Source organism: Neophocaena asiaeorientalis, unplaced genomic scaffold (genome assembly GCF_003031525.2).
Source record: "Neophocaena asiaeorientalis asiaeorientalis breed wild unplaced genomic scaffold, Neophocaena_asiaeorientalis_V1.1 scaffold150, whole genome shotgun sequence".
NCBI classification, from domain to species: Eukaryota; Metazoa; Chordata; class Mammalia; order Artiodactyla; family Phocoenidae; genus Neophocaena; species Neophocaena asiaeorientalis.
Genome location: NW_020176571.1, coordinates 5,859,183 through 5,884,036, shown reverse-complemented (window position 1 = coordinate 5,884,036; position 24,854 = coordinate 5,859,183). Strand labels below are relative to the sequence as shown.

The 24,854-nt window shown below is 45.7% G+C and overlaps 3 protein-coding genes and 1 long non-coding RNA gene across 6 annotated transcripts in view; 2 read left to right on the top strand and 2 right to left on the bottom strand.

Moving 5' to 3' along the window:
- The first annotated feature begins 539 nt into the window (after nt 1-539).
- Nucleotides 540-1,739, top strand: MRPL51 (mitochondrial ribosomal protein L51). The gene is made up of 3 exons (XM_024733251.1): nt 540-800; nt 885-995; nt 1,423-1,739. Exons 1-3 carry the CDS (start codon nt 692-694, stop codon nt 1,617-1,619), a joined length of 417 nt encoding a protein of 138 aa, XP_024589019.1. The 5' UTR covers nt 540-691; the 3' UTR covers nt 1,620-1,739.
- A 13,593-nt stretch (nt 1,740-15,332) lies between these two features.
- On the bottom strand, nt 15,333-18,518 carry LOC112391652 (uncharacterized). Its single transcript, XR_003001541.1, has 3 exons — nt 18,106-18,518; nt 17,526-17,915; nt 15,333-17,167 (listed from the first exon to the last, which is right to left on the bottom strand). It is a non-coding gene; the product is annotated as an uncharacterized LOC112391652 (long non-coding RNA).
- Nucleotides 17,718-24,273, top strand: VAMP1 (vesicle associated membrane protein 1). 2 transcript variants are annotated; one of them, XM_024733063.1, is made up of 5 exons: nt 17,718-17,854; nt 20,530-20,656; nt 20,841-20,999; nt 21,674-21,725; nt 22,389-24,273. In XM_024733063.1, coding segments are annotated over exons 1-5 (642 nt in total). In that variant the 5' UTR covers nt 17,718-17,852; the 3' UTR covers nt 22,691-24,273. The 2 variants fall into 2 exon arrangements, with proteins under 2 accessions (XP_024588831.1, XP_024588832.1); XM_024733064.1 differs by having other exon boundaries at nt 22,121-22,528.
- The window catches only part of TAPBPL (TAP binding protein like), a 14,661-nt gene continuing 8,349 nt past the window's right edge, over nt 18,543-24,854 (bottom strand). Inside the window, exon 8 of one of the 2 annotated variants that reach the window (XM_024733057.1) lies at nt 18,543-18,699. The gene's annotated coding sequence lies outside the window, so the exon portion shown is untranslated. Of the gene's footprint in view, nt 18,700-24,203; nt 24,471-24,854 lie in introns of those variants that run through there. The other variant, XM_024733056.1, reaches the window with a different exon arrangement.

Here is a 24,854-nt window from a genome sequence, read left to right as displayed (position 1 = left end):
CGGTCGGTGGAGAGGAAGCTCTGGCGATGCCTGCCGGAGATGCCGCCTTTGTAGCTGGGCAGTGGCCGTGCCCCTGGGACCGTGACCCACTCCATCACCCACAAGACAGGAGGCAAGTTCAGGCCGGCAGTTAGAAGGCTTAGGCTCTAGTCCAGGTTCCGCCATGTCCTCTGCCTTATGACGTCCAGCAGGTCACTTCACTCCCTCAGCCCCAGACTTCCTCCCCTGTCGAATAGGGGGAATAAAAACAGCTACAGCGCAGAACTGCTGTGGGGCACAGAGAAAGGAAGCTCGGGGTTCCAGGTTCTGGCCCTTCCTCTCCCTCAGTTGAGGGACGCCCACGGAAACAGGAAAGGGTGAATTCGTTTGACCTTCAGCTTTGGGGGGGCCCTAGGCAATGAGACGAGTCCCTCAGCTCTTCCGGAGCTCCAAACCTTCCGGCGGGCAGACCGGAAGCGCCTCGGCTGGGCGGGGCGTCAAAGACCTGCTACGGAACCTGGAGGGCGGGGCTCGTGGCTGGGGAAGGCGGGGCCAGGCTGGGTCTCACCCGGAGCTGTCTGCGTAAAGCCCAAGATGGCTGCGTGCACGTAGTATCGTTGTGAGCCAGGCGGGGACGGTTCTTGTTCTCTCCTTGAAGGCCACGTCTGGCCCTCCCTCCTGTGCTTGTGAGGCGGGCTGTTGTAGGGGAGAGATGAGAGCAATGGCAGGCAGCCTCTCTTGGGTGGCAGGCAGCCTCTCTTGGGTGGCGGGCAGGAGCCTATGGGGCCAGGTGCCGCTGGCCTGCAGAAGCTTCTCTCTGGGTAAGTGGCTGGTGCAGAAGGACGCCCCGAGAACTACTTCTCAGTAAGCGGCTCAGATTCATTCCTTTTCTTCCCCATCCCTAGGTGTTCCCAGATTGTTCCATGTGAGGGTCACCCTCCCGCCCCGCAAAGTGGTTGATCGTTGGAACGAGAAGAGAGCCATGTTCGGGGTATATGACAACATCGGGATCCTGGGTAAGACTCGACTCAGTAGTGCAGAATTTCAGAGCGGCACTTATGCCGTAATGATTATCTTTTTTCACCTGTGTAGAAATGGTACCTTCTTCGATAGTAAGAACAAACACGTGGCTATTTACGTTGTGTTCGGCACTGTTCTGTGTGCCCCGCATGCATTAACACATTTAATCCTCATAACCTTTTCACTTTGCAGGTGAGGAATCTGAGGCACAGGGAGGTTAAGTAGTTTTTCCAAAGCTAGTAAATGGCAGGTTCAGAATTTGAACCCCAAGCAGTCTTGCTCCAGAGCCTGTGCTCTTGTTACCCTAGCGTAATGTGTTTTGTCTCTAGGTGCTGCTAGGGAGATGCAACCGTGTTGAAGGCTTAGCTGGTGGAGGCTGGGTTCTCTCCTCTTGGAACTAATACCCTCTTTCACATTACACAGGAAACTTTGAAAAGCACCCCAAAGAACTGATCAAGGGCCCCACATGGCTTCGAGGCTGGAAGGGGAATGAATTGCAGCGTTGTATCCGAAAGAAGAGAATGGTTGGAAATCGGATGTTCATTGATGACCTGCACAACCTGAACAAACGCATCAGCTATCTCTACAAATGCTTTAACCGACGTGGAAAGTACCGGTAGAAGAGAATGCTTGGAACTGTGGAAGAGGTGTATCTGTCACCCAAGAGAGAGGGAAAGTCCTTTTCCTTATGAGGAAAGGGATTTGTGTGGTCTCAGGAATAAAATGGGACTTCTTTGAAATCTGTTATCCACATCTTTATTTTCCTCTAGATGCTACTTTTACTCATTCATGCGACTAGGAAGTGGAGCTCATCCCTAAGTCTTATAGTCTTAGGTTTGGACTTCACCGCTTGCCCTTTGCAGTCTAGCCATACCTATGGTGTTTAAAAACTAAGAAATTATCGTTGGCATCTGTTGATGTTTGGCCCTTCATGTATTGAAAGTGGTGATCTTAAACCGCCCCACAGTGCCATCATGTTAAATGTATTTTTTGAAACCCTTCCGCACTGAAATGAAGTATAATAGAAAAGTGGAATTACACATCTGCACTAATCTTGTCAAAAAATACTTATTGAGTACCTTTTCTGAGCTGAGAACTGTAGGAAAGCCAAAATGTAATATATCCTCCCCCCAAGCTTTTCTAGTTATGTGTATAAAGTTACAGTCTCACATGTACACTTTAATATGAGGCATTAAGTACCATATGAGTGGTTTGCCTGAGTGGTTCCTAAGCCTGATTGATCATCAGAATCTCTGGGTAGTTTAACAATTTAAAAAGTCCAGTCCCTGCCCCCAAAGATTTGTGATCTGTAGAGCTGAGCTGAGTCTTGTGGGTCTATGTGGGTGGGTTTTTTTTTTTTTAATAATTTAAAAAAAATGTATCCATCCGTATAGGATATATGGACATCCATATAGGATATATAGACATTTCAAATTAAGAGTAATCAGGGACTTCCTGGTGGCGCAGTGGTTAAGAATCCACCTGCCAATACAGGGGACATGGGTTCGAGCCCTGGTCTGGGAGGATCCCACATGCTGTGGAGCAGCTAAGCCCGTGCACCACAGCTACTGAGCCTGCGCTCTAGAGCCCGCGGACCACAACTACTGAAGCCCGCGTGCTTGGAGCCCGTGCTCCGCAACAAGAGAAGCCACCGCAATGAGAAGCTAGCACACTGCAACAAAGAGTAGCCCCCACTTGCTATAACTAGAGAAAGCCTGCGCGGCAACAAAGACTGAATGCAGCCAAAAGAAAGAGAGTAATGAGATGAAAAGTTTTCTCACAGCTTGATTTTTGTGCTCCTTGAGGCAACCACTCTTACGAGATTCTTCTTAATCTTTCTGGATATATACTGTGCATGTACAAGCTTATATTATCTATCTATCTGTCTTCTTTATAAAAAAAAGTAGGATTCCATGCACGCTAAGTTACATTTTCACTTAATGTAACTTAGGTATGGTTTTATATCCTCATGTTATATACCATAATGATTTAACCAGTTCCATTTTGATAGACATTTAGATTGTTTCCAGGCTTTTGCTTTTGCTTTTTCAAAGTATGACTCCTCTAATTTTAAGTAGTTCTAATTTTAAAAGCCAGGTGATTTTAATTAGCTGTGTTTGGAAACCACTGATGTGGGTGATAAATAACCTAGATAAGAGAATGTGTTTGGCCTAATCAGAAGAGGCTTCATAGAAGAGGTTGGATTTCTATAAGCAGAGAAAGAAGCAGAACATTTCAAGTGGGGAAGAGAAGAGTGATCTGTGGTGCATGGTGAGGGAATATACAATGTGTTGGGAGATGGCTGGGTAGGTCTAGCTATAATGACACTGTCTGCTTTTTCATCTTTTAATAATTTGCTTGGCCATAAATCAAGTTAAATAAGTTTGACATTACTCAGCTGAGAGGAGAAAAATGTTGCTACAATTTTAGAATTGTGTATTGATTAGAGTTAAATTCAGTGTCTCCAGAGCCTAGCCTATGTAAGGCTCTCAATAAATATTTGCAGAGTGAAGTAGGGAAAGTATTTGAGGGGCTTCCCTGGTGGTCTAGTGGTTAAGACTCTACGGTCCCAATGCAAGGGGCACAGATTCGATCCCTGGTTGGGGAACTGAGATCCCGCATGCCACAAGGCATGGCAAAAAAAAAAAAAAAAAAAGAAATGGGCAAAAGGAAAGTATTTGACATATTGCTTTTAAAGAAATCTTTTATGTGGGTTAAAAGTGCTATTTGTGTTTCTTGGGAGGGTTTTTTAGGTTGATTATGAGTCTCTAGCATAGTGTAGACTGTTGATTAAAAACATGTCCTTTGGAGTCAGACAGGTCTGGGTTTAAACTCAAGCTATACCAATCTATTTGACCCTAGGCAAAGTAGGTAATTTCTGAGCCTTAGTTTTTTTTTAGCCTGTCAATTAAGAACAATACAATACTTTCCTCATAGGGTTATATGAAGAATAAATGAAATTATGCATGTAAAACAGTACAGAGTTTGGCAATGTAAATGGTAATGACACTCCTCTGGAGTGTGTGTAGTTGCCAAGAATTAGAAAAATCTGAAGAAAAAAAAAAAAAAAAAAAAAAAAAAAAAAAAAGGGTTTCTCTGGTGGCGCAGTGGTTGGGAGTCCGCCTGCCGAAGCAGGGCACATGGGTTCGTGCCCCGGTCCGGGAAGATCCCACATGCCGCGGAGCGGCTGGGCCCGTGACCCATGGCTGCTGAGCCTGTGCGTCCGGAGCCTGTGCTCCGCAACGGGAGAGCCCACAGCAGTGAGAGGCCCGCGTACCGAGAAAAAAAAAAAAAAAAAGAAAAACCTGAAGAAATGAATGGAAATAGGTGTTTTAAATTAACTTTTCAATAAAAGTATTGCAAACTAAAGAAAGTGAATTAGTTATAGATATAAACTGAGATTTGAAGGTAAAGGAATTAGGGTGATTAGGTCTCTTATTTGATCCAAATCCTTTAAAAGTATCAGTTTCGATTATCTATTGTTACATAATACTCCATCCCCAAACTTAGTGACTGAAAACAACAAATTATGAACTCATATTCTCTGGGTTATCTGGGCTCAGCAGGCCGGTTATGCTCCATTTGGTGTTGGCGGGGGTCAACCATGTGGTTGCATTCAGCTGGGAGCTTGGTTGAAGCAAGAATGTCCAAGATGTCTTCACTCACATGTCTGGTGCCTCAGTTGGAGTGGCTGAGATCTTTTTCCACGTGATTTCGTTATTCAGTAGTCTAGCTAACCTAAACTTCTTTACATGGAGGCTTGACTCCAGAGGGCAGAAATGGAAGTTGCAAGGTTTGATAGACATAGGCCAAGGAGTGACGTGTTGTCACTTGTGCTGCATTCTACCAGTCAAAGTAAGTCACAGGCCAGCGCAGATTCAAGGCTATGTGGAAATGTACCCCATTTTTGGATCAGAGAATGTGCATGCAATTACAGGGATGTGAGGAAGTGTCCACAGACATATTTGTAGGCAATCTACCTCAGTAACATTTTGTGTCTTTGTTGGGACTTTATCTTTTGGAAGGCTCAATAGAAGTGAAGCTAATTAAGTACGTGTTAGATTAACTGAAAAGTAGATTTTGGAGAAGTGGATTGATGGGTATACATGACCATACATTATGATCCTGGGTCTCATGTAAATGTATATATGAGAGTGTCAGGACTCAAAGGGAGTGAATTTTTAAAGGGATGGCTGGAAAGGAGCTGGATATGAGAATGGAGAGGTTGGTGTGAAGTATGAGTGGCCCTGGGATACTTTACATGATTTGGTGGGACTGGAGAAGAGAAAATCAAATATTTGAGATTCTGCTAAGTGCAAGGTGCCCCAAAGAATATGAGTACATGTTTTAGTAGGATGTGTGGTTCTTGGTAAAGAGGAAAATGATCATTTAATTCAATGAGCATTGAATCTTCCTGCTGTGAAGATTTGTAAGATCATGTTTTCAAGGACAGAACAATCTTGGTTTTGGTGTGAAACAGTGTGTAATATTTTTATTCAATAAACACTGAACCATTATGTGCAGTGTTATTTGGAGGGACATAAATCACTAAGTCAGGGTTGGTTCCTGACTCTCAGTAGCTTTCAATCTACTTAAGAGATACAATATATAAACAATATAAATTTGGATATGATAATTGCATAGGAAAATTAGTTCTTTTTTGGCTGGTGGGAGATCAGAAAAGTTATTTGTTGAAGAGATGACATTTGAACTAAATCTTGGAAAATTTCAGCTGATGGAAATGGGAAATCCTTGTTAAATATGGACAGTAATATCTATAGGGAGGAGCTTTGAAGAATATGAAATAATTCAGAATGTGAAATAATTCAAATAATTCAGGTGGGAACTACACAAGTCCGTAGGACTAGTTAGTGATCATTAACACACAGTAGGCTTTCTCTGATAGTAGGAAATAAGTTTGGATAGGAAATCTAGTGCCAAACTAGGAGTAGGAGTCTTGAATGCCAGCCAGGATGAAGAGCTTAAATTTATTTTTTCCCCTGCAGACGAGTGCTGTTCAATCCTGGCAACATGTTAGAATTCTTGTCAGAGCTTGAAACCCAGCGGGACCCCGTGGGGCCTTCCTGGGGACTGACACCCCACCACCACTTGTGTCCCCTGCCTCTTGATTGTAGAACATTTTTGGCCTCCTAGGCCTTCCCCAAGTTCCAAAGAGCAAATTTAATCAGAGGAGTGAGAAAATGCAGAAACAAAGGGAAACAGTCAAGCAAGACAAAATAAATAGTCTTAAAACAAAATCAAGGACCTTTAGTTCCTCTCTAAGGGTTATAAATAATATCCTGAGCCGTATCCTTGAGCTGTTTTGCAGATACTAAACCCCCACCAGGTGTAAGAAGTTAACTACATGCTGACCACAGGCACATAGACCCCAGACTGGCTGGAACCAGAAGTTGATGACTGAGATTCCTGAAACATCACCCTGTTACCTCACCACCAACCAATCAGAAGGAAGTATACGAGCTGATTATGCACTCTGTGACTCCCTCACACCGTCTTTAAAAACCCTTCCCTAAAAGCCATTGGGGAGTTCGGGGAGTTCTGGCCTTTTGAGCTTAAGCTACCCATTCTTCTTGCTTGGCCTTGCAATAAATGCTTTACTTTCCTTCACCACAACCTGGTGTCAGTAGATTGGCTTTGCTGTGTATTGGGCAAGTGGACCCAAATCCAGGTTTCATAACAACAACAAAAAAAGATTAGAACCCATACCAATGAAATCAACCTGAGCTGGTGTCCCAAGCATTCATATTTTTAAAAGCTCCATAAGGGATTCTAAATCAGGGTCAAATACCACAGCTTTGGAAAAGTGGAAGAAGACAAGGGAATACTTTTCAAGGTCCATTTACTTTGAGATGTCTGAGCCTCTGAACTCATATTTTTGCTTTTCGATCTTGCTTGGTTTTATGTATCTCTTTGTCCATCTTCCCCACTGACGAGGCCTCATTCCCATTGAGGGCAGGAACTGTCTTGCACATGTCTGTTCACTGTAGTAGTCTAATATCTGGTCTCTTTGTGTACTGGCTCTTAATAGGCCCTTGGTAAATATCTGTAGAAGCAATCCATTCAACAGCCATTTACTGAAGGTCACCAGTAGGTTCCAGGGATACAAAGAAAAAAAGATACAACTCCTGCATTTAAAGAATTCCACGTAATGCAGGAGGTAGACAAAGAAGCATACGTATAAGGGGAGGGGGGAGGGAGAGGGATGGACTGGGAGTTTGGGGTTAGTAGGTACAAACTATTACATTTAGAATGGATAAACAACAAGGTCCTACTGTATAGCACAGGGAACTATTTTCAATCTCCTGGGATAAACCACAATGGAAAAGAATATAAAAAAAGGATGTGTATATGTGTATAACTGAATCACTTTGCTGTACAGCAGAAATCAACACAACATTGTAAATCAACTACACTTCAATTAAAAAAATAGCAAAGAGGGCTTCCCTGGTGGCGCAGTGGTTGAGAGTCCGCCTGCCGATGCAGGGGACACGGGTTCGTGCCCCGGTCCGGGAAGATCCCACATGCTGCGGAGCGGCTGGGCCCGTGAGCCATGGCCGCTGAGCCTGCGCGTCCGGAGCCTGTGATCCACAACGGGAGGGGCCACAACAGTGGGAGACCCACGTACCGCAAAAAAAAAAAGGAAACATAATTATAAAATATATCATGGCATTTAAAGCTTGTTAATTACCTACTGTGTAGGTTCAGAGAGGAGGGACGCTTATCCTGGGGGAGCAGGAGTGGGGGCAGGGAAGGCTTTCTGGAGGAGGCCATTACTGAGATATCTTAAAGAGTGGAGGCTAGCAGGCTTTTCAGGCAGATGAAACAGAAACAAAGGTCCAGAGGTGAGAAACAGCAGGGTGTGTATGGGAAAGCTGTAAATGGTATTTGTTGGTGCGTGATAAAGAGGGCAGGAGATGGAGGCAAGAGTCAGATCACAAAGAGGACTCTAAAGAACCATTAAGACTGAACCTTTAGTAAAAGGATGCAGACACTTTGGAAAACTGTTCGGCAGTTCCACAAAAAGTTCCATAGAGAGTTACCATATGACCCAGCAGTTCCACTCCTAGGTATACATATGCCCAAGAGAACTGAAAACATATTCACACAAAAACTTGTGCACAAATGCTCATAGCAGCATTATTCCGAATAGCCAAAAAGAAGAGACAACCCAAATGTCCATCAGCTGATGAATGGATAAACAAAGTGTGGGCTATTCATACAATGGAACATTACCCAGCCATAAAATAGAATGAGGTACTGCACTACATGGATGAACCTTGAAAACACTATGGCAGAGGAGAGAAGCCAGTCATAAAGGCTACGTATTATATGATTCCGCTTATAGGAAATGTCCAGAATAGGCAAATTCACAGAGACAGAAAGTAGATTAGTTGTTGCTAGGGGATGGGGTAAGGGGTGAGGGATGGGAGATGACTACTAACAGGTACAGGGTTTCTTTTGGGGTTGATGTAAATGTTCTGGAATTAGTGGTAATGATTGCACAACCTTGTGAATATACTAAAAGTCACAGGTATATACTAAATGAGTGGATTCATATGGTGCATGAATTTTATCTCACTTAAAAATGGGTTGGGAGACTTGAAGATTTATTTCTAAATTAAGCTTTATTTTTAAAAAATCAAAGTAATACATGCATATAGTTAATCAAAAAGAGGGGAAAGTTATATGACAAAAAGAGCAATCCCCTGCCTAACCCCAGTCTACCCTCCAAACTAGCTTCCCAGAATGAAAGACTTTCACTTCTTTGAACTATTCTAGTACTTTTCATCATAATTTGAAATAATATGCCCTCCTGCTCTTCATGGTTTATCAGCTTTAGACATCTATTAGCTTCCGTTATGAAGGGTGAAGGTTTAGTTCTCTGTGATGATCTTAGTTGATATAGAAAAGAGAATTTAAGTAATTCAGCTCCAATTTATAATTAAAAAATAAAACCCTGGGAACAGAGGGAAATTTCCTTAATTTGTTAAAGGTGACATACTAGAGATCAACAACAGATATTTAGTGGGTATATATTCCCTTAAGATCAGCAACAAGGCAAGAATGCCCACTATTACTGTTGCACTTTAACTTAGTACTGAAGGTACTAGTCAGTGTTATAAAAACAAAGAAGGAAAGAAAGGGGGGAAGGAAGGAAGGGAGGGAGGGAGAAAGGAAGGAAGGAGGGAAGGAATTAAATGGATGCGAGGATTGGAAGGAAAGAGCAAACTGATCATTTACAAAATATATGAATTTCATCTTTAAAAATTCATGCTGAGTGAAAAAACAGAATGAGATTTAAAACATGATATCATTTATGTAAATTAAAAATACATGCGGGACTTCCCTGGTGGTACAGTGGTTAAGACTCTGTGCTCCCAATGCAGGGGGCCTGGGTTCGATCCCTGTTCAGGGAACTAGGTTCCACATGCACGCCACAACTAAGAGTTTGCATGCCACAACTAAGGAGCCCGCATGCCACAACTAAGAAGCTCATGGGCCACAAGTAAGGAGCCCGCCTGCCGCAACTAAGACTGAGTACAACCAAATAAATATAATTTAAAAAAAATCAATCCATTTGGGGCTTCCCTGGTGGCGCAGTGGTTGATAATCCGCCTGCCAGTGCAGGGGACATGGGTTCGAGCCCTGGTCTGGGAAGATCCCACATGCCGCAGAGCAACTGCGTGAGCCACAACTACTGAGCCTGCGCGTCTGGAGCCTGTGCATCTGGAGCCTGTGCTCCGCAGCAAGAGAGGCCGCGACAGTGAGAGGCCCGCACACCGCGGTGAAGAGTGGCCCCCACTCACCGCAACTAGAGAAAGCCCTCGCACAGAAACGGAGACCCAACACAGCCAAAAATAATAATTAATTAATTAATTAATTTAAAAAAATCAATCCATTAAAAATAAGTAAATAAATAAAAATAAAAACACACGTGCAGGAGACAATACACATTTTGCAAAAACACAAAATTATAAATATCAAAAAATTTATAATGTTGTCTATGGTTGGGGAGGGGAATAAGGAAAAACGGAATTATAAAGTGAAATGAAATCTTTCTATGCATAAGTGGAGATCGTGTGTCATGAATTGATGAGTAGCAGTTAACTCCACCTTCTGTACCTGAGGTCCTCCAGAAAAACAATGTTCTATTTTTGTCTTCAGGGTGATTCATGCTTTAAGAAACACTCATATTTGTTTACTCCTGTTGGTTTCTTAAACTTATCAGTATTCATAACAAGTCAAACACTTTAGCATACTTGCAAGTCCCTTTTGGTATTTTCATCACATGTATGTGTAATATCTATGTATGATATTTGTTGTTTGTTTTGGGAATATAACACATGTGCTGGTTCAAGATAGCTGTGTTAGTTTTCTGGGGCTGCCGTAAGTACTGTAAGTTGGGTAGCATAAACAACAGAAATGTATGAAATCACGGTTCTGAAGGTTAGAAGTCTGAGACTAGGCATCACCAGGGCTGTCAGGCAGAATTTGTTCCATGCCTCTCTCCTAGCCTCTGGTGGTTTGCTGGCTATCTTTGGTGTTCCCTAGCTTATAGACATATCAGCCCAATCTCTGCCTTGATGTTAACAAGGCGTTCTCCCTGTGTGTGTGTCTCTCCAAATTTTCCCATTTTATAAGGACACCAGTCATACTGGAGTAGGGGCCCACCCTACAACAATATGACCTCATCTCAACTAATTACATCTGCAACGAACCTGTGTCCAAATAAGGTCACATTCTGAGGTCTGAGTGTTAGGACTTAAACATAAAAACTTTTGGAGGATGCAACTGAACACATAACTAGAGCCTTCAGTCTCCCCAAGGTATTCTTATGCCTTTGTCTTTGTTAATTCTTGAGATTCATGATTCCCTATAGCTTCCATGGATTCTTCACGTGTGATTTTGGAAGAGGGAGCTGGTGGCCCTTACTAGTTACTTTGTCAGGAAGCTGGATTTACACTCCCCATTGTCCTCCTTTCTTACAGCCCCTATCCCTCACGCCTCTTCATGATAGTTATATCAGCATTTTGGCTTAAATCAGTAGACAGTGTTTACATTACTAGGACTATTAAATATTGTTTACTACCGAGCCAAATGGTGTACTGTGGTATAACTTATGTTTCTTACATTTAAAAAAACCTCTTGGTATCTTTATTGAGATACAATCCACATACAATTCACCCAATTCAATGGCTTTTAATATATTCGCAGAGTTGTGCATCCGATACCACAATCAACTTCAGAACATTTTTAACATTACCCCAAAATGAACCCCCGCCCCTTAGCTGCCACCATCAGTTCCCCCTTCCTCCCAGTTCTAGGCAACCACTAAGCCACTTTCTGTCCCTGTAGATTCTTGCCTGTTTTGGATATTTCATCTAGACAGAATCATACAACATGTGATCCTTTGTGCCTGGCTTCTTTGTCTCAGTGTAGGTCCAAGATTTCCCCATGTTGTAGCAAGTATTAGCACTCCGCTTCTCTTACTGCTGAACAGTATTCCATCGTATGGCTATTCCACACTATATTTATCCATTTATCAGTTGGTGGACATTTGGGCTCTTTCTACTTTTTGGCGATTCTGAATGAGGCTGCGATGAACATTCGTGTATTAGGTTCTGGGTGGGCATTTTCATTTCTCTTGGTTAAATACCTCGGAGTGGAATTGCTGGGTCACGTGGTAACTCCGTGTTTAACTGTTCGAAAAACTACCGGCTCTTTTCCAAATTGGCTGCCTCATGTGGCATTTCCACGAGCAGTGTATGAAGGTTTAATTTCTCCAACATTTGGTTTAGCCCTCATCAACGTTTGGTACTACCTGTCTTTTTGATTATAGCCATCCTCGTGGTTATAAAGTAGTATCTCATTGTGGCTTTGATTTGTACTTCCTTGATGGTTAATGATGTGGAGCATCTTTTCTTGTGCTTTTTGGCCATTTGTGTATCTTCTTTTGAGAAATGTCAGTTTAGACCCTTTGCCCATTTTCAAATTGGGTTATTCATTTTTTTTATTACTGAGTTGGAAGGGTTCTTTGTATATTCTAGATACCAGTACTGTATCAGATACAAATATTTTCATTTGCAAATATTTTCTCCCATTCTGTGGGCTGTCCTTTCACCATTTGTTTATTTAAATATTTTATTTATTTGTTTGTTTATTTATTTATGTTGTCCTGGGTCTTAGTTGCTGCACTTGGGGATCTTCTTTGTGGCATGTGGGATCTTTGTTGTGGCATGTGGGATGTTTTAGTTGCGGCATGCATGCAGGGTCTAGTTCCCTGACCAAGGATCGAACCCAGGTCCCCTGCATTGGGAGCACTGCGTCTTAACCACTGGACCACCAGGGAAGTCCCCCAGCACCATTTATTGAAAAGACTATTCCTTCCCCCATTAAATGGTCTTGACACTCTTTATTTAAAAAATTAATTAATTTATTTATTCATTACTTTTGGCTGCGTTGGGTCTTCGTTGCTGTGCGCGGGCTTTCTCTAGTTGCGGTGAGCGGGGTCTACTCTTCATTGTGGTGCGCGGTCTTCTCGTTGCAGTGGCTTCTCTTGTTACGGAGCATGGGCTCTAGGCGCGGCCTTCAGTACTTGTGGCATGCGGGCTTGGTAGTTGTGGTTCGCGGGCTCTAGAGCGCAGGCTCAGTAGTTGTGGTGCATGGGCTTAGTTGCTCCGCGGCATGTGGGATCTTCCCAGACCAGGGCTCAAACCCCTGTCCCCTGCACTGGCAGGTGGATTCTTAACCACCGCGCCACCAGGGAAGTCCCGTCTTGACACTCTTGTTGAAAATCAATTAACGTAAAGGTGAGATCATTTCTAGTTCTTATTCAACTTTTTGTTTTCCCCTAAGTTTATAATTACCTCTTTTTCAAAATATAATTTTCTATGTATCTAGCTCTAATTTTTTCCACACGTCACATCAGACTTGTAAAGTACTTGTTCATATTCTTTTTCAAATATTTAAACATGTCAGATGCTTTACAGGTTTTTTCCCCCCCTCTGGAGACTGTCCTGCAGTTTCCTCCTTCTTCTACTTCAGTCAGGACAGGTTGTTTCTGGGTCTGTGGTGTAGCTTTCATTCCAAAGATTTCCTTCACCAGTTTTGTGTGTGGAGCCAGCATTCCATTCCCTAGCTCTACTGCCTTTCTCTTTCCTGCTTACCAGAGCACATCTTATAGTAGCCTACTTGGAAATAGAAGTAAAAATGTTCACTCCTTGCATATCTGAAAGATGTCTATATTTATCTTATATTGGTACGTATTGGTCTTATATTCGTTTGGCTGGTATAGAATTCTAGGGTAATGATCATGTTTCTTCAGAATTTTAAAGGCACTGTCACATCATCTATCTTTTAATACTGTATTGAGTTGCCATTCTCATTCCTGTTCCTTTCTCTCTCTCTCTCTCTTTTTTGGGGGGCCACGTCATGTGGCACGCAGGATCTTAGTTCCTGACCAGGGATCCACCAGGGAAGTCCCTTTCTCTCTTTTTGAAATCTATTTGGATCTTCTCTTTTTCCTTAATATTCTGAGATTTTACAAAGATGTGTCTTGACGTGATTCTTTTTCTTTCACTATGCTAGGCACATAGTGTACTATGTAATCCAGAAAGACTTGTTCAGTTCAGACATTTTTTCTTGTATTTCTTTTGTAATCTTTCTCTCTCATACCTTTCTCTCTTTTTAGAACTCCTATTAATCAGATATTGAACTATTTGGCTTGATTTTCTAATTTTCTTACTTCCTATTTCCATCTTTGCTGGCTCTTGCTCCTGGTTCTTTGCTCCTTATTTGTTTCCCATTTTTGACCAAAATCTATTTTTCTTGGAACTGTATCTGTGGAAATTCCCCAAGGCCTAGATTGAAGATCAGCTCATCCAGAGATGATCTGCATTGTTTCGGCTGGTGCTTGGTGGCACTGTCAACCTGGAACCATTTTAAATTCTTGCTATTTTGTTTTTCAGACCAACAAGGAATTCAGGCAGAAAAGTCACAGCTTTGATTATAAATTATCTGCATATATTTAAAAGAAAAAAGAAAAGATCTCTAGTAGGCACTTAGATTCCAGATGAGCAAATTTTCTATGCAGTACCCTAGGGGCAGTTCAGGTGTTAGCATATTTTAAATCCACTCTTACATGAGGATATAGTCTTCTGGGGTTCTGGTGTTATAGTGGGGGCCTTCTATTAGATTTCCAACCCTATGCAGGCCCTGGGTTCTGTCTCCTGTGCCACAGTGGCACCCTATGAGGTCACCATGCCTAAAATCAACTTTTAAGCAAACGCCCTCAAGGCAAAACAAGCTTCAGTGCTCAATTTACCTCTCCAGGTACCAGCTTTCACTGAGTTTTTTGGTCCTTAAATAGTCTATTTTCTTGCCAGTTTACACAAATGCATTTTTCAAATGATCTATTAGGCAAAGGACCTAGAATAGCTAAACCCATTTTGAAAAAGAACAATAAAGTAGGAAAAATAATTCTACCTTATATTAAGGTTTACCATAGCTACAGTAATTAAGATAGCATGTTATTGGCAGAAGGACAGACACATAGGTCATGGATCTGAATAGCAAACCCAGAAACAGACCTGCACAAATATGCCCAACTAATTTTTAACAAAAATGCAAAACAATTCAGTGGAGGAAGGATTGCTTTTTCAACAAACAGTCCTGGAGCAATTGAACATCCATTGATAAAAAAAAGGAACCCCGACCTAAACTTCACACCTCATACAACAATTAACTCAAAATGGATTATGGACTTACATATGAAACAAAACTGTACAACTCTTAGAAAATAAAATAGGAGAAAATTATGAGACTCTAGGGCTAGGCAAAGTGTGACACCAAAAGTGATGCATTAAAGGACAAGTTGATAAACTGGATCTTAAAATTAAGAACGTTTGCTCTACAAAAGATTCAGTTAAGAGGATGAAAAGACAAAAGACAGACTGGAAGAAACCGCTTATCTGACAAAGTACTTTATCTAGAATATTTAAGGAATTCTTAAAACTCAAAGGTAAAAGAAATGAACAAGCCAATTAGAAAATGGGCAAAAGACATGAACAGATCTTTCACCAAAGAGGATATATAGATGGCAAATAAACACATTAAAATATGTTCAACATCATTAGCCATCAGGGAAAAACAAAAATTAAAACCACAATGATATATCACTAAATAACTATCAGGATGATTAAAATTTTTTTTAAAAAAGTGACAACAACAAATGCTGGTGAGGATGTGGAAAAACTGGATTCCTCATACGTTGCTGGCGGGAATCTAAAATGGTGCCGTCATTCTGGAAAACAGTTCGGCAATTTCTTATAAAACTAAATATGCAAAATTACCTTATTACCCGGTAGTTGAACTCTTGGGCATTTATTCTAGAGAAATGAAAATTTATGTTCATGCAGAACTGTACATAAATGTTCATGGCAGCTTTAATTTGTAATAAGCCCAAACTGGAATCAGCCCAAATGTCTTTTAAGCAGGTAAATGGTTAAAACAAATTGTGGTATATCCGTACCACGGAAATAATACTCAGCAATGAAAATTATTTATACACACAACTTGAATGGATCTCGAGGATATTAAAAAAAGTGCCAATCTTAGAGGGTTATAGACTGTCTGAGTCCATTTATATAACAGTCTTGAAATAAAGGTATAGAGATGGAGAACAAATTAGCAGTTGCCAAGGGTGCGGGATCGGGGTGGGTGTGGCTATACAGGGATAGCACAGGGGAGCCTTGCAGTAATGTAATAGTTCTGTATCCTGATTGTGGTGGTGGTTACAGGAATCTACACACACATTGCATAAAACTACACACACACGCACACGCACACACACAAATGCATGTAAAAGAGGCAACATCTGAATAAGCTCTGTGGATTGTACCAATGTCAATTTCCTGGTTTTAATATTGTACTGTAGCTAAACAAGATGTTACCATTGGGGGAAACTGGGTGAAGGGGTACAGGGGAACCGCTCTGTACTTTTTTTTTTTGCCACCTCATGTGAATCTGGTGGGCATATTTAGCCATTCATGCTGCCTGAAACAATTCCTTCCATTCTTTTTGTCTTTGAGTGTTTATAATTTGTTTTCAGTATTTACCAATTTTCATTTTGATGTAGTTTCAGAAGGGGCATGGGATAAACACATATGATCAATACATTGTGTTTCTAATTGTTTAAAGGTTTTAAGCAGGGTTGTAACATTTGGGTAGACCACCCTGGTGGTTTCTTAGAGGATGGTTATAAATGAGGGCAAGATGAAACAGAAAGATATTATATTTCATTAATTTTAAGAGGCACTTGGCACTTTTTTTTTCATTTTAACATCTAAATTGGGATGTTTGACTATAACTATTAGCCAGAACAGTCATACTGTATTTGTCATACTGGCTCATAAGAATCAAACTTTGCCAAATGGGTGTCCGAGGCTTGGAAGAAAATTCCAGAGACAGAAAAGGAGCATTCCTTTAAGAAATGCTGCATCACCAAAGCCCCTGATGGCATGCACAGAGGACTACATTGTGTGGAAATCATGCACATGAGTAAAAAAAATGAATCATAAGAGTCAGTGTCTGAATGTGAAGTTTTATGAACACTGTTACCATGTTACTCTTTTCTGTTTTCCTTTTTATGTATTTTCACGAGTGAAGTATGATAAAAATCTACATCTATAGACACCTGCACTTTAAATAAATATAAAATAAAAATTCGAAGTGATAAGAAAGCATTATGTCACAGTTGATTTGCTACCTTTTTACTTATCGGGACATAAAATAATACTTTTACAACCGAGGGCGTCCAGGTAAGGGATAATAATCTGAAGCAGGACAGTGAGACGAGGGGAGAATCCTTGAAATCCTAAGAAGGAAAACTTGAATTGTTAGAGGACAGGTAAAGATGAACGGGGAGGAAATCTACGATAGTTTCCAGGTTTCTGGTTTGGGCAACTGAATCGATGTAGTAAGCTACCTGGGAGGGATAGGACGAGCAGGTTTGGGGAGCGGGAGTTAAAATTAGGATACGCTGCGTGAGGGACTGGTTGGCTGTGTAGAACGGATGAACGGAGCTCTCGTATTTACTTTGGCCACGGGAGCCTGCGGCTCTGCCTTGATGGATTCAGCCTCCTCAGAGCTGTCAAAGGCGGGGAGGTGGGGTGGAGGCCGGCCAGGTCCGAGCGCCAGCGCAGTGCCTAGACCACCGAACCTCCGCCGCTCCCCGGGCTCCAGAGTTCCCAACCCCGCCCCCGCCCACCGCTGTCAGCGGAAGCGGCGTGATTGGCTGGAGACGCCGGCGCCGGCGGCCGCGAGCGGGCCAGGACTTAAGGAACTGCTCAGCGATTGGCTGGGAGGAACCAAAAAGGCCTAATTCAAATTGTTGGGGCCGCCCTTCCAGGGAGCGGGCGCCTAGTTCCACCCCGCCCCGTCGCTTAGTTAGACAGGTACGCAAACCAGAGCTGTATTGGTCAGATCCTTCCGGCACCGCTCCTTACCCGAGTCAGGATGAGAACAGAGCTGTGACTGGCAGATTTTCAGGGGCGGGCACTCTAGGCCTTATCCGGGTTTCGCTTCGGGACTGGCACCTGTCCTGGGCGTGGATTGGGCCGCAGCGTTGTCAGCGTGATCTGGGGGCGCGGCCAGCGCTAATAAAGACGAGCCGGGGTTGCAGGTGCAGTCAGTTCCACCGCAGCTAGAGCTCTGGGTGGCTGTCTAGAAGCGGAGCTCGGCGGTGCGGTCGGCTTCACCGCAGTGTTCCCCGGCCGGGTGTCTCGCCGCAGCCTCGGGAGAGGAGACGGACCTCTCCTTCTTCTGTCAGAGACATGTGAGTTGACCCTGGTGTGGGGGGCGCGACACCTTGCCAACTCTCACCCCAGCGCCGGACTCTGCGGGACCGAAAATGGCGCATTGCAGCAGCTGCGGCGACGCGGGGAACCGCCGCCGCGCGCCGTCCGCAGGCCGAGCCACCCCCGGGGAGGGGAGGCAGCACCCCATTCCTGCACCAGCCGCAGCCGGCACCCCATGGGCGGGGCAGGAGCGCGGGGGTCCCACATTCATTGCCCCCTCTCCTCTCACCTGCGGGGCTCCTCAGTCGAGTCTCGGGCGAAGGTGGGGCGCGGAGACACCCGGGAGGGGGCTCCAGGCCCTTTCTTGTCGTTGATTGAAGCTGTGCTTGGGACCTCTGGAAGGACAGTCATGGGTGCACCTGCCAGTTAGTAACTTGGGTTGCTCTGCAGTCTCTAGCTTTGTGTACGCCCCTCACCCCGACCGTGACGAGTAGCCTCCGCTCTTGGTAGTGAGCAAAGCTCCAGAAACTTATCTGCCAGTTCTCTGGCGCCAGGTGAGCAGCTCACAAAGACTCAAGGGGCAGTGGCGTGTGATTCCAAGCATCCATTCATCCCAAGGCCACCCGTACAGGAGGGGTCTTCCTGTCATTGAGTCTTAGCCAAGTACTTGGAAGAGAGATAGAGCTAAGGATCCCCCCCTCCCCTCCCCACCACCTTCCCTGGGTACATTCAATTTAGTCTCTAATCAATTTAGTCATCTGACCATGGTCACCCCATCCCAAGATCCTGAGGGAGAACTATAGCTAGACAAATGAAGAACTTCCCTTTCTTTCTTGGAGTCCTGGCTTGGTCCTAGATGTATTTGTGTTGCTTCTCTTGGTGACTAAAAGGGAAAAGATTTACTTACGTTACATAAGGGTTATAACTATCCCCGGATATGTTACTCCTGCGTGTTCCCAACTCCCAAGAAGTAATAAGTGAAATGGTCCCTTCAAATGCTTTATAACGATTTCCCTTTTTCTCTATTTGATTTCTACAGTTTAACTGTATATGATATTCTACGCGTTTTGGCCAAGCCCTAGGATTCCTTGTGTTTTCATTTTGGGGAGGGGGAGCCTCTTCAGCTGACTGGTTCCCAGTAGCATCCATGTGGGATGAAAGGAAGGAGATGGGGAAACCGTGGTGACTAGAAGGGCATCACGAGGTCTCTGACCTTAGTCTTGTCATTGGTGCCACCAGCCTGGACTGCTTCCAAGACTAAACACGGGCTACTTCCTACTCCTTGAATTCTCCACTTTCACCAGAGAACTGGATCCTGTAGCACAGTAGTAGCATAGGAGTCTGGTGGCCGCCATAGTGTTGTATCTTTCCTTTGCCTCCTTTGTGCCTTAAAGGGCAACGGGAAAGCAGTTCTTTTAGCCAAGATGAGTCAGGTGTAATCTGCTCGTATAACCTCTCTGAAGGGTTATTCTCTTTTGAGACTGAAATTTACTTAGAGAGGAGGAACTTCTGGGTATTAGTTCTGTTGTGAGTAGTCAAGGCTTTTCCTTTTTGGTGACTTTGTGATGGTTTCATCCGTAGTGCATTTACTCTTGGACTGCTCCTATAAGGTAGGCTTTGTGAGATTCTGCTTCTGTTCGAGGAGTTCTTATTGTAATTTCTTTTCTCCATCAAATTGCAGAGATCTCTCTCCTACCTGTGACTTCTTCCTTGGCAGAGAAAATCTCATGCCTTAGGTTAGGCTTCAGGGAATTCTTGAGGAGGTGAATTTAGCTTCCATGTGTTGGGACGTGGAGAGGAGTTTATTTTGAGGATCCCACACTGGACTATTCTCCCCTAAGGCTAAGGGAAAGGGAGTATGGTCTCTGTGCCTAGCAGTGTAAACCAAGATTTCTAGTTGGGACATCAGGAACTAGGAGAGTCTCCTGAGACTGGATGCCAAATCTAAAAAAGGAAGGGACAGGCTGTCTCTGGTGCATGTACACTGAGGACCATTTCCAATATTTTTGCTCCCTGTCTATGCTCTTGGAACACTTTCACAATTGACACAATTGCTTTGGGCCCCAGTTCTATCTAAGTGAAACCCCAGTCTTCTCTGCCAAAAAACAAAAGCAAGCAAACAGTCCTGACTCACTGCAACTACAGAGGCCTTTGGTGATTCTCCAAGTCGTCTTTACAGTGGCCACGATATACTAATCATTGCATGAAACAACCAATAACTGGCTCCCCTACAGCAGAGTCTGTCAGCTTGGCCTTTCTTTTTATATTCAGGCTTTGCAAAAAAAGAGTTGTTCAGTCTGTAAGCTTGTCCTGAGGGTTGAGTTTTTTTTGTAGGCAATTCTCCTGGATTGGAGTTTTCCAGTTTGACTTCATGTGAAAAAGGCTTCTGGGAGGCAGAGAAATGCCATTTAAGCCAAGACTGGCCCATTTGTCCCTGTGGCCATTGTGCCAGAGGATGTGTTTGAGTTTGGGTCAGAGGATAGCCCAAACGAGAGCTCTTGATGCCACCCTGGATGTCACTGAGCCCCATCTGTTACAGGATCTTTCATCTTTTGCTTTGGACCTCTGTGCTGCATCTCCCCACTTGGTATTGCCAAGGAGCTGGAATCCCTTCTACTTGCATATGGCCGTATCACCCTTGCTTCGGTGATAGGGGTGAGAACGTATGTGATTCCTTTCTTGTCTTGGTCACTCTGTGCACTTCTCTCCGCAGGTCTGCGGCAGCTCAGCCACCCACCGAAGGGGCAGAAGGGGCTGCCCCAGGTGGGGGTCCCCCTGGCCCTCCTCCTAATTTGACCAGTAACAGACGACTACAGCAGACCCAGGCACAAGTGGAGGAGGTACGTGGATAGCTTTTTCTCTAAGGGTTTCCAAGTCACGGAAGTTGGGAAACTTCTCTTTATCTAGAGGGGCAGCTAAAGGCTCCGGGAGACAGGGCACCCCTTAGAGTTAGGCAGGGCAGACTTGCTGTTCTCTCCCCGGCTCTGGGGGAGCTTAGCCGCTTTGCTCCTGCGCCCTGCTCAGGTGGTGGACATCATGCGTGTAAATGTGGACAAGGTCCTGGAGAGGGACCAGAAGCTGTCCGAGCTGGATGACAGAGCCGACGCTTTGCAGGCGGGCGCGTCGCAGTTTGAGAGCAGCGCTGCCAAGCTGAAGAGGAAGTATTGGTGGAAAAACTGCAAGGTGAATGTTCTTGTCCTTTCCCCCTTATTTTCCTGGGTCTCCACACATAGGAGGTGGGAAAACCCTCAGGTTCCACAATCCTTCCCTCTCACGATCTGTGCCCTGCAGGACTCTTGGGAGGCAACCTGGGAAGCCTCCTTCTTGAGCTGCATTACCCGAATTGGCCACCAGGGTACGCTAAAGTGCTCAGAACCACTAACTGAGGGCCAGGGGAGACCCTGAGGAGTTTGGAGGGGTTAGTCAAGCTGCCTTTTCTCAAAGGACCCCGGGAAAAATTCTTACCTGACCCTTCCTGAGATACACCAACATCGACACAATGGCTGGGGTAGCTATATATTTAAATACCTGCAGCTTTTGGGAATGAGCTGAACACTTTTTGATGAAAAACGAACCAGTTGACTGAAGATCCGAAGTCTGCACCTGCTCTGGCGTTCCTTTAAAAGCCTCCAGGCAACAGGAACTAGGAGAAAAGGAGCAAGCTGCAGACCCTCTCATGTTTCTGAGAAGCTCCAGCTGTGGTGCAGGGGTTACTGTCTGATGGGGCGCACGAGGGGTTGGGAGGCCTTCGGCTGTCCTGCGGGGCGTGTGGCTTCTTCCGCCGTCCGAGTCCCTGGTCCTGGCTCCTGCCTCCTTCCCCAAATCCAAGGGTTTGTTTTTTGTCAATGTCCCCTCAGATGATGATCATGCTGGGAGCCATCTGTGCCATCATCGTGGTAGTTATTGTAAGTAAGTATCGCTGAGGTTGCTGGTTGGGGTGAAGAGGTGGGAAGGTCCCGGCGTCGCCTGCCTGCCTGCCTGCCTGCCTGGGGAGTGGGGCTGCTCTGACTGAGGTATGGAGATCGTGGCCAGGGAAGCACCATCTGGTGCGGGAGGGCGGGAGGGCAGAGGTGAGGGACTTCCTCGATGGACAGGCCTTCACTCTGCAGGACTGTGGGGGAAGGTGGTGACTCCTGTTCTGAGGAAGTGGGCTGTGCTTCTTCGCACTGGCTTGGGTCAGAGGGAGACCGTGGGGATGGGACACCTACAACTACACCTGAATGTCCAGTAACCTGATGTAATCTGCCCTCTTGTTTTCTCCTCTTTCTCTTTTCCATCTGGGACTTCCTGACTCCTGTGTCCAGTCTACTTTTTTGCTTGAGAATGTACCACCCCTTCCCTGTCCTCCACTGCCATCCAAACTCATGTCCCTGTCCTGTTTCTCCCCAGAACTTCCCCGTCTGCCCTCCTCCATCCCAGCCCTGCTTCTCCATCGCCCACTCCTCCCCTCGTGTTGCTTTCACTTGCACTCTGTCCTGCGACACTGGAAATGCTGCTTGTGGTGCGGTCTTGAATTAACTACCCGAAGAACAACAGCTGGCATCTCCTTCCTACCCTCTCATGTTCTCTCAGGTTCCCCCAAAGACAAAAGGAGTTGGAGGCCAAGGGATGGGGCAAGGGGCGTAGCTGAGGTGACGTGCTCAAGAAGGGGCCAAGACTGGGAAGAGGAGAAGAGTGCTGTGCCCATGGTGTTGCCAGAAAAGGCCAGGCTGCTGGCCGGAGGAGGCTGGGAGCAGCTGGGAGGATGCCCCCTCACCTCTCCTGTGCCAGGCCTGCAGAGGAGCCTGGGCCAGGCCCAAAGTCCAGCTTGGTCCTGGTGCAGGACTCTTTTAGAAAGTCAAACCTGTTTTTCACAGTTATTTCCCATCTGTTAGTCCAAGATCTTCTATGTCTTCAGGGATCTTACAACCTTTTACTTTGTCCTCCAGAGACCTGGAGAACACGTATTAATAGCGAAAATATCAGGACTCTCGTTCCCATCCTAGAAACAGTCCCACAAGCTCATACCTGGAAGGGGCTCTTGTCCACGTTTTCTACAGCATTCTGTATTGCTCGTGAAGGCATCAAATAATTTCATTTAGCCAAAGTCTGAGCCTCTCAATTTTAGTTACTGGCATAGATAATGAGAGAATGCCCATTAGTTATAGAGAAAGAGCGAGTCAAGGGCCTAATCTGAAAATACCAAGCTTGGAGGAAGCCACTTCTCACCCTCTTGTTACACGCGTCCTGTGCCTCCCTTGCTGTTGATGGAGGAGGATGAGATGTCGGAGGGTAGGAGCCCTGGGCCCTCCGGGAGCCCTTCCCCCGACGCCACCCCGTGTACTTGCCAAAGGCAGGGCTGAGGAGAGAGGCCCTTCCTGAGGCCCGGCTGCTCCTGAGTGTTGGGAGTCTGGTGCCCCCGCCAGCCTTGGGGCGGAGGTGGAGCCGTCAGCAGACGGGCCTGCTTGTTGACCGCTGTGCCACCACGGCGCCTTCTCATCTGGAGCGGCCTCTCTGTTCTTCCAGCAGTATGTTCCCCTTCCAAAGCACCCCTGAATTCCCTTTGCCTTCCTCCTCTTTGCATGGTTTGTGGCACAGACAGTGGGACCTGGGGATGGAGCTGCTCAGCCTGTCTCGGGGGCCAGTGCTGGGCTTCAGGAAAGGGCACTCAGTGGGACAGACCCCGGTGAGAGGGGAGGAGGGCCGGCTGGGAACAGAACGGGGACCGCTCCACGTCCCTTCGTTCCTTCCATCCACCAGTCCACCAGCAGGAGGAGGCTGGGCCAGGCTTGCTTTCCACGCAGCAGCATTTCGTTCCGCAAAACCATCCTTCCTCTCCCTTCGCCCTGTTCCCACATTCCCTTTGTCCTGCCCCAGGGCGGGACGGAAGAGCTGGACGAAGGCAGTCTGTGTACCCTCCTAACGGCCAGAGGCCCCTCGAAGGCCTCCACCCTCCTCTGGGCTCCCCTTGCCTAATGCAGGGGGTCACCGCTGGAGAAGAACCACCACTGTCCTCGATGTGTCCCAAGCCTGGAGCAAATCTGCCCTCTTGGCCCGCCCCATCACAGGAATCACTTCTGCGTTTCTGTGCCATCTGTCCCAGGTGTAGTTGGCTTTGTTCTTCTGGGGATGTTAGCCCTTCTACTCTCTTTCTCACCCTGCCCTGTACCCCCCTCTTCTGTGTCTTTGCCGCCCCCCTTCCCTCCCACCACCCATGTGCATGAGCAAATATGCAACTAAGCCTGGGGCTTGGCAGTCACGCGAGGCCGAGTCTCCTCGGCCCCTCTTGGGTTTGCCGTGGGACGATGTGGCGTCCCCACTGTGTGTCTGTCATCACCTCTCTGTCTTTTTTTCTAACCCCACTCTCCTACTTGTACAGAAATAACAGCTGTACTTCCACCAAAGGCATGTGGTGTATTTACCAATTTCCTGTATTCTGAACAAAAGCAAAACAAAAATACAACTTCCTACCACTAAACCGACTTGGCTGTTGTTTGGGTTGGGGTGACTGCAGCGGGGCGGAGGCGTCTTGTTTCTCTCTAGTTCCTTTCTGATGGTGCCCTGCGCCAGAAGGGTGGCTTACGGGTGCTGTCGGTCTTCTCGAGATTCCACAGCTGGGTGCTGGCAGAGGAAGTGGTCTCCGCTCTCAGCCTCCGTGCCCGAAGCAGCCCAGCTCTTCAGGTGGGGGTGACAGGAAGCCACGGCAGGAAGCTGAGCGGGCATCTCATGGACAGACACCCGCAGATCTTCTTAGACATCTGCCGCCTCCTCCCTCCAGGTCCTGGGCCAGGCCCTGAGGAGGCCCCCAGGGGACACGCTCTGCTCCCCACCGTCCCCATGCATAGCCATCTTCTGCCAAGTCCCACTGTGCTGACCAGGCCCGTTTGAAAATGACTGAAGGGAGAGCTCTGTCCCCTGCGGCCGAGGCAGGGGTGTGTGTAGGTGTCCTTAAATGCCCAGCAGCTGTCCACAGGTACAGGAGCTTAACGGCAGCTCAAGGTTACCCTGAGCGACTGAGGGGGGGCCCGAGGGCCGCCTCTGAGGGTCTTCGTTTCACAC

Bases quoted from the DNA above. Each gene is read 5' to 3' on its own strand.
- MRPL51 (XM_024733251.1), top strand. From the start codon at position 692: ATGAGAGCAATGGCAGGCAGCCTCTCTTGGGTGGCAGGCAGCCTCTCT. The intron at 801-884 runs GTAAGTGGCTGG...CCCCATCCCTAG, and splicing joins CTGCAGAAGCTTCTCTCTGG to GTGTTCCCAGATTGTTCCAT. The intron at 996-1,422 runs GTAAGACTCGAC...CACATTACACAG, and splicing joins TGACAACATCGGGATCCTGG to GAAACTTTGAAAAGCACCCC.
- VAMP1 (XM_024733063.1), top strand. The intron at 21,000-21,673 runs GTGAATGTTCTT...ATGTCCCCTCAG, and splicing joins ATTGGTGGAAAAACTGCAAG to ATGATGATCATGCTGGGAGC. The intron at 21,726-22,388 runs GTAAGTATCGCT...ATGTTCTCTCAG, and splicing joins CATCGTGGTAGTTATTGTAA to GTTCCCCCAAAGACAAAAGG.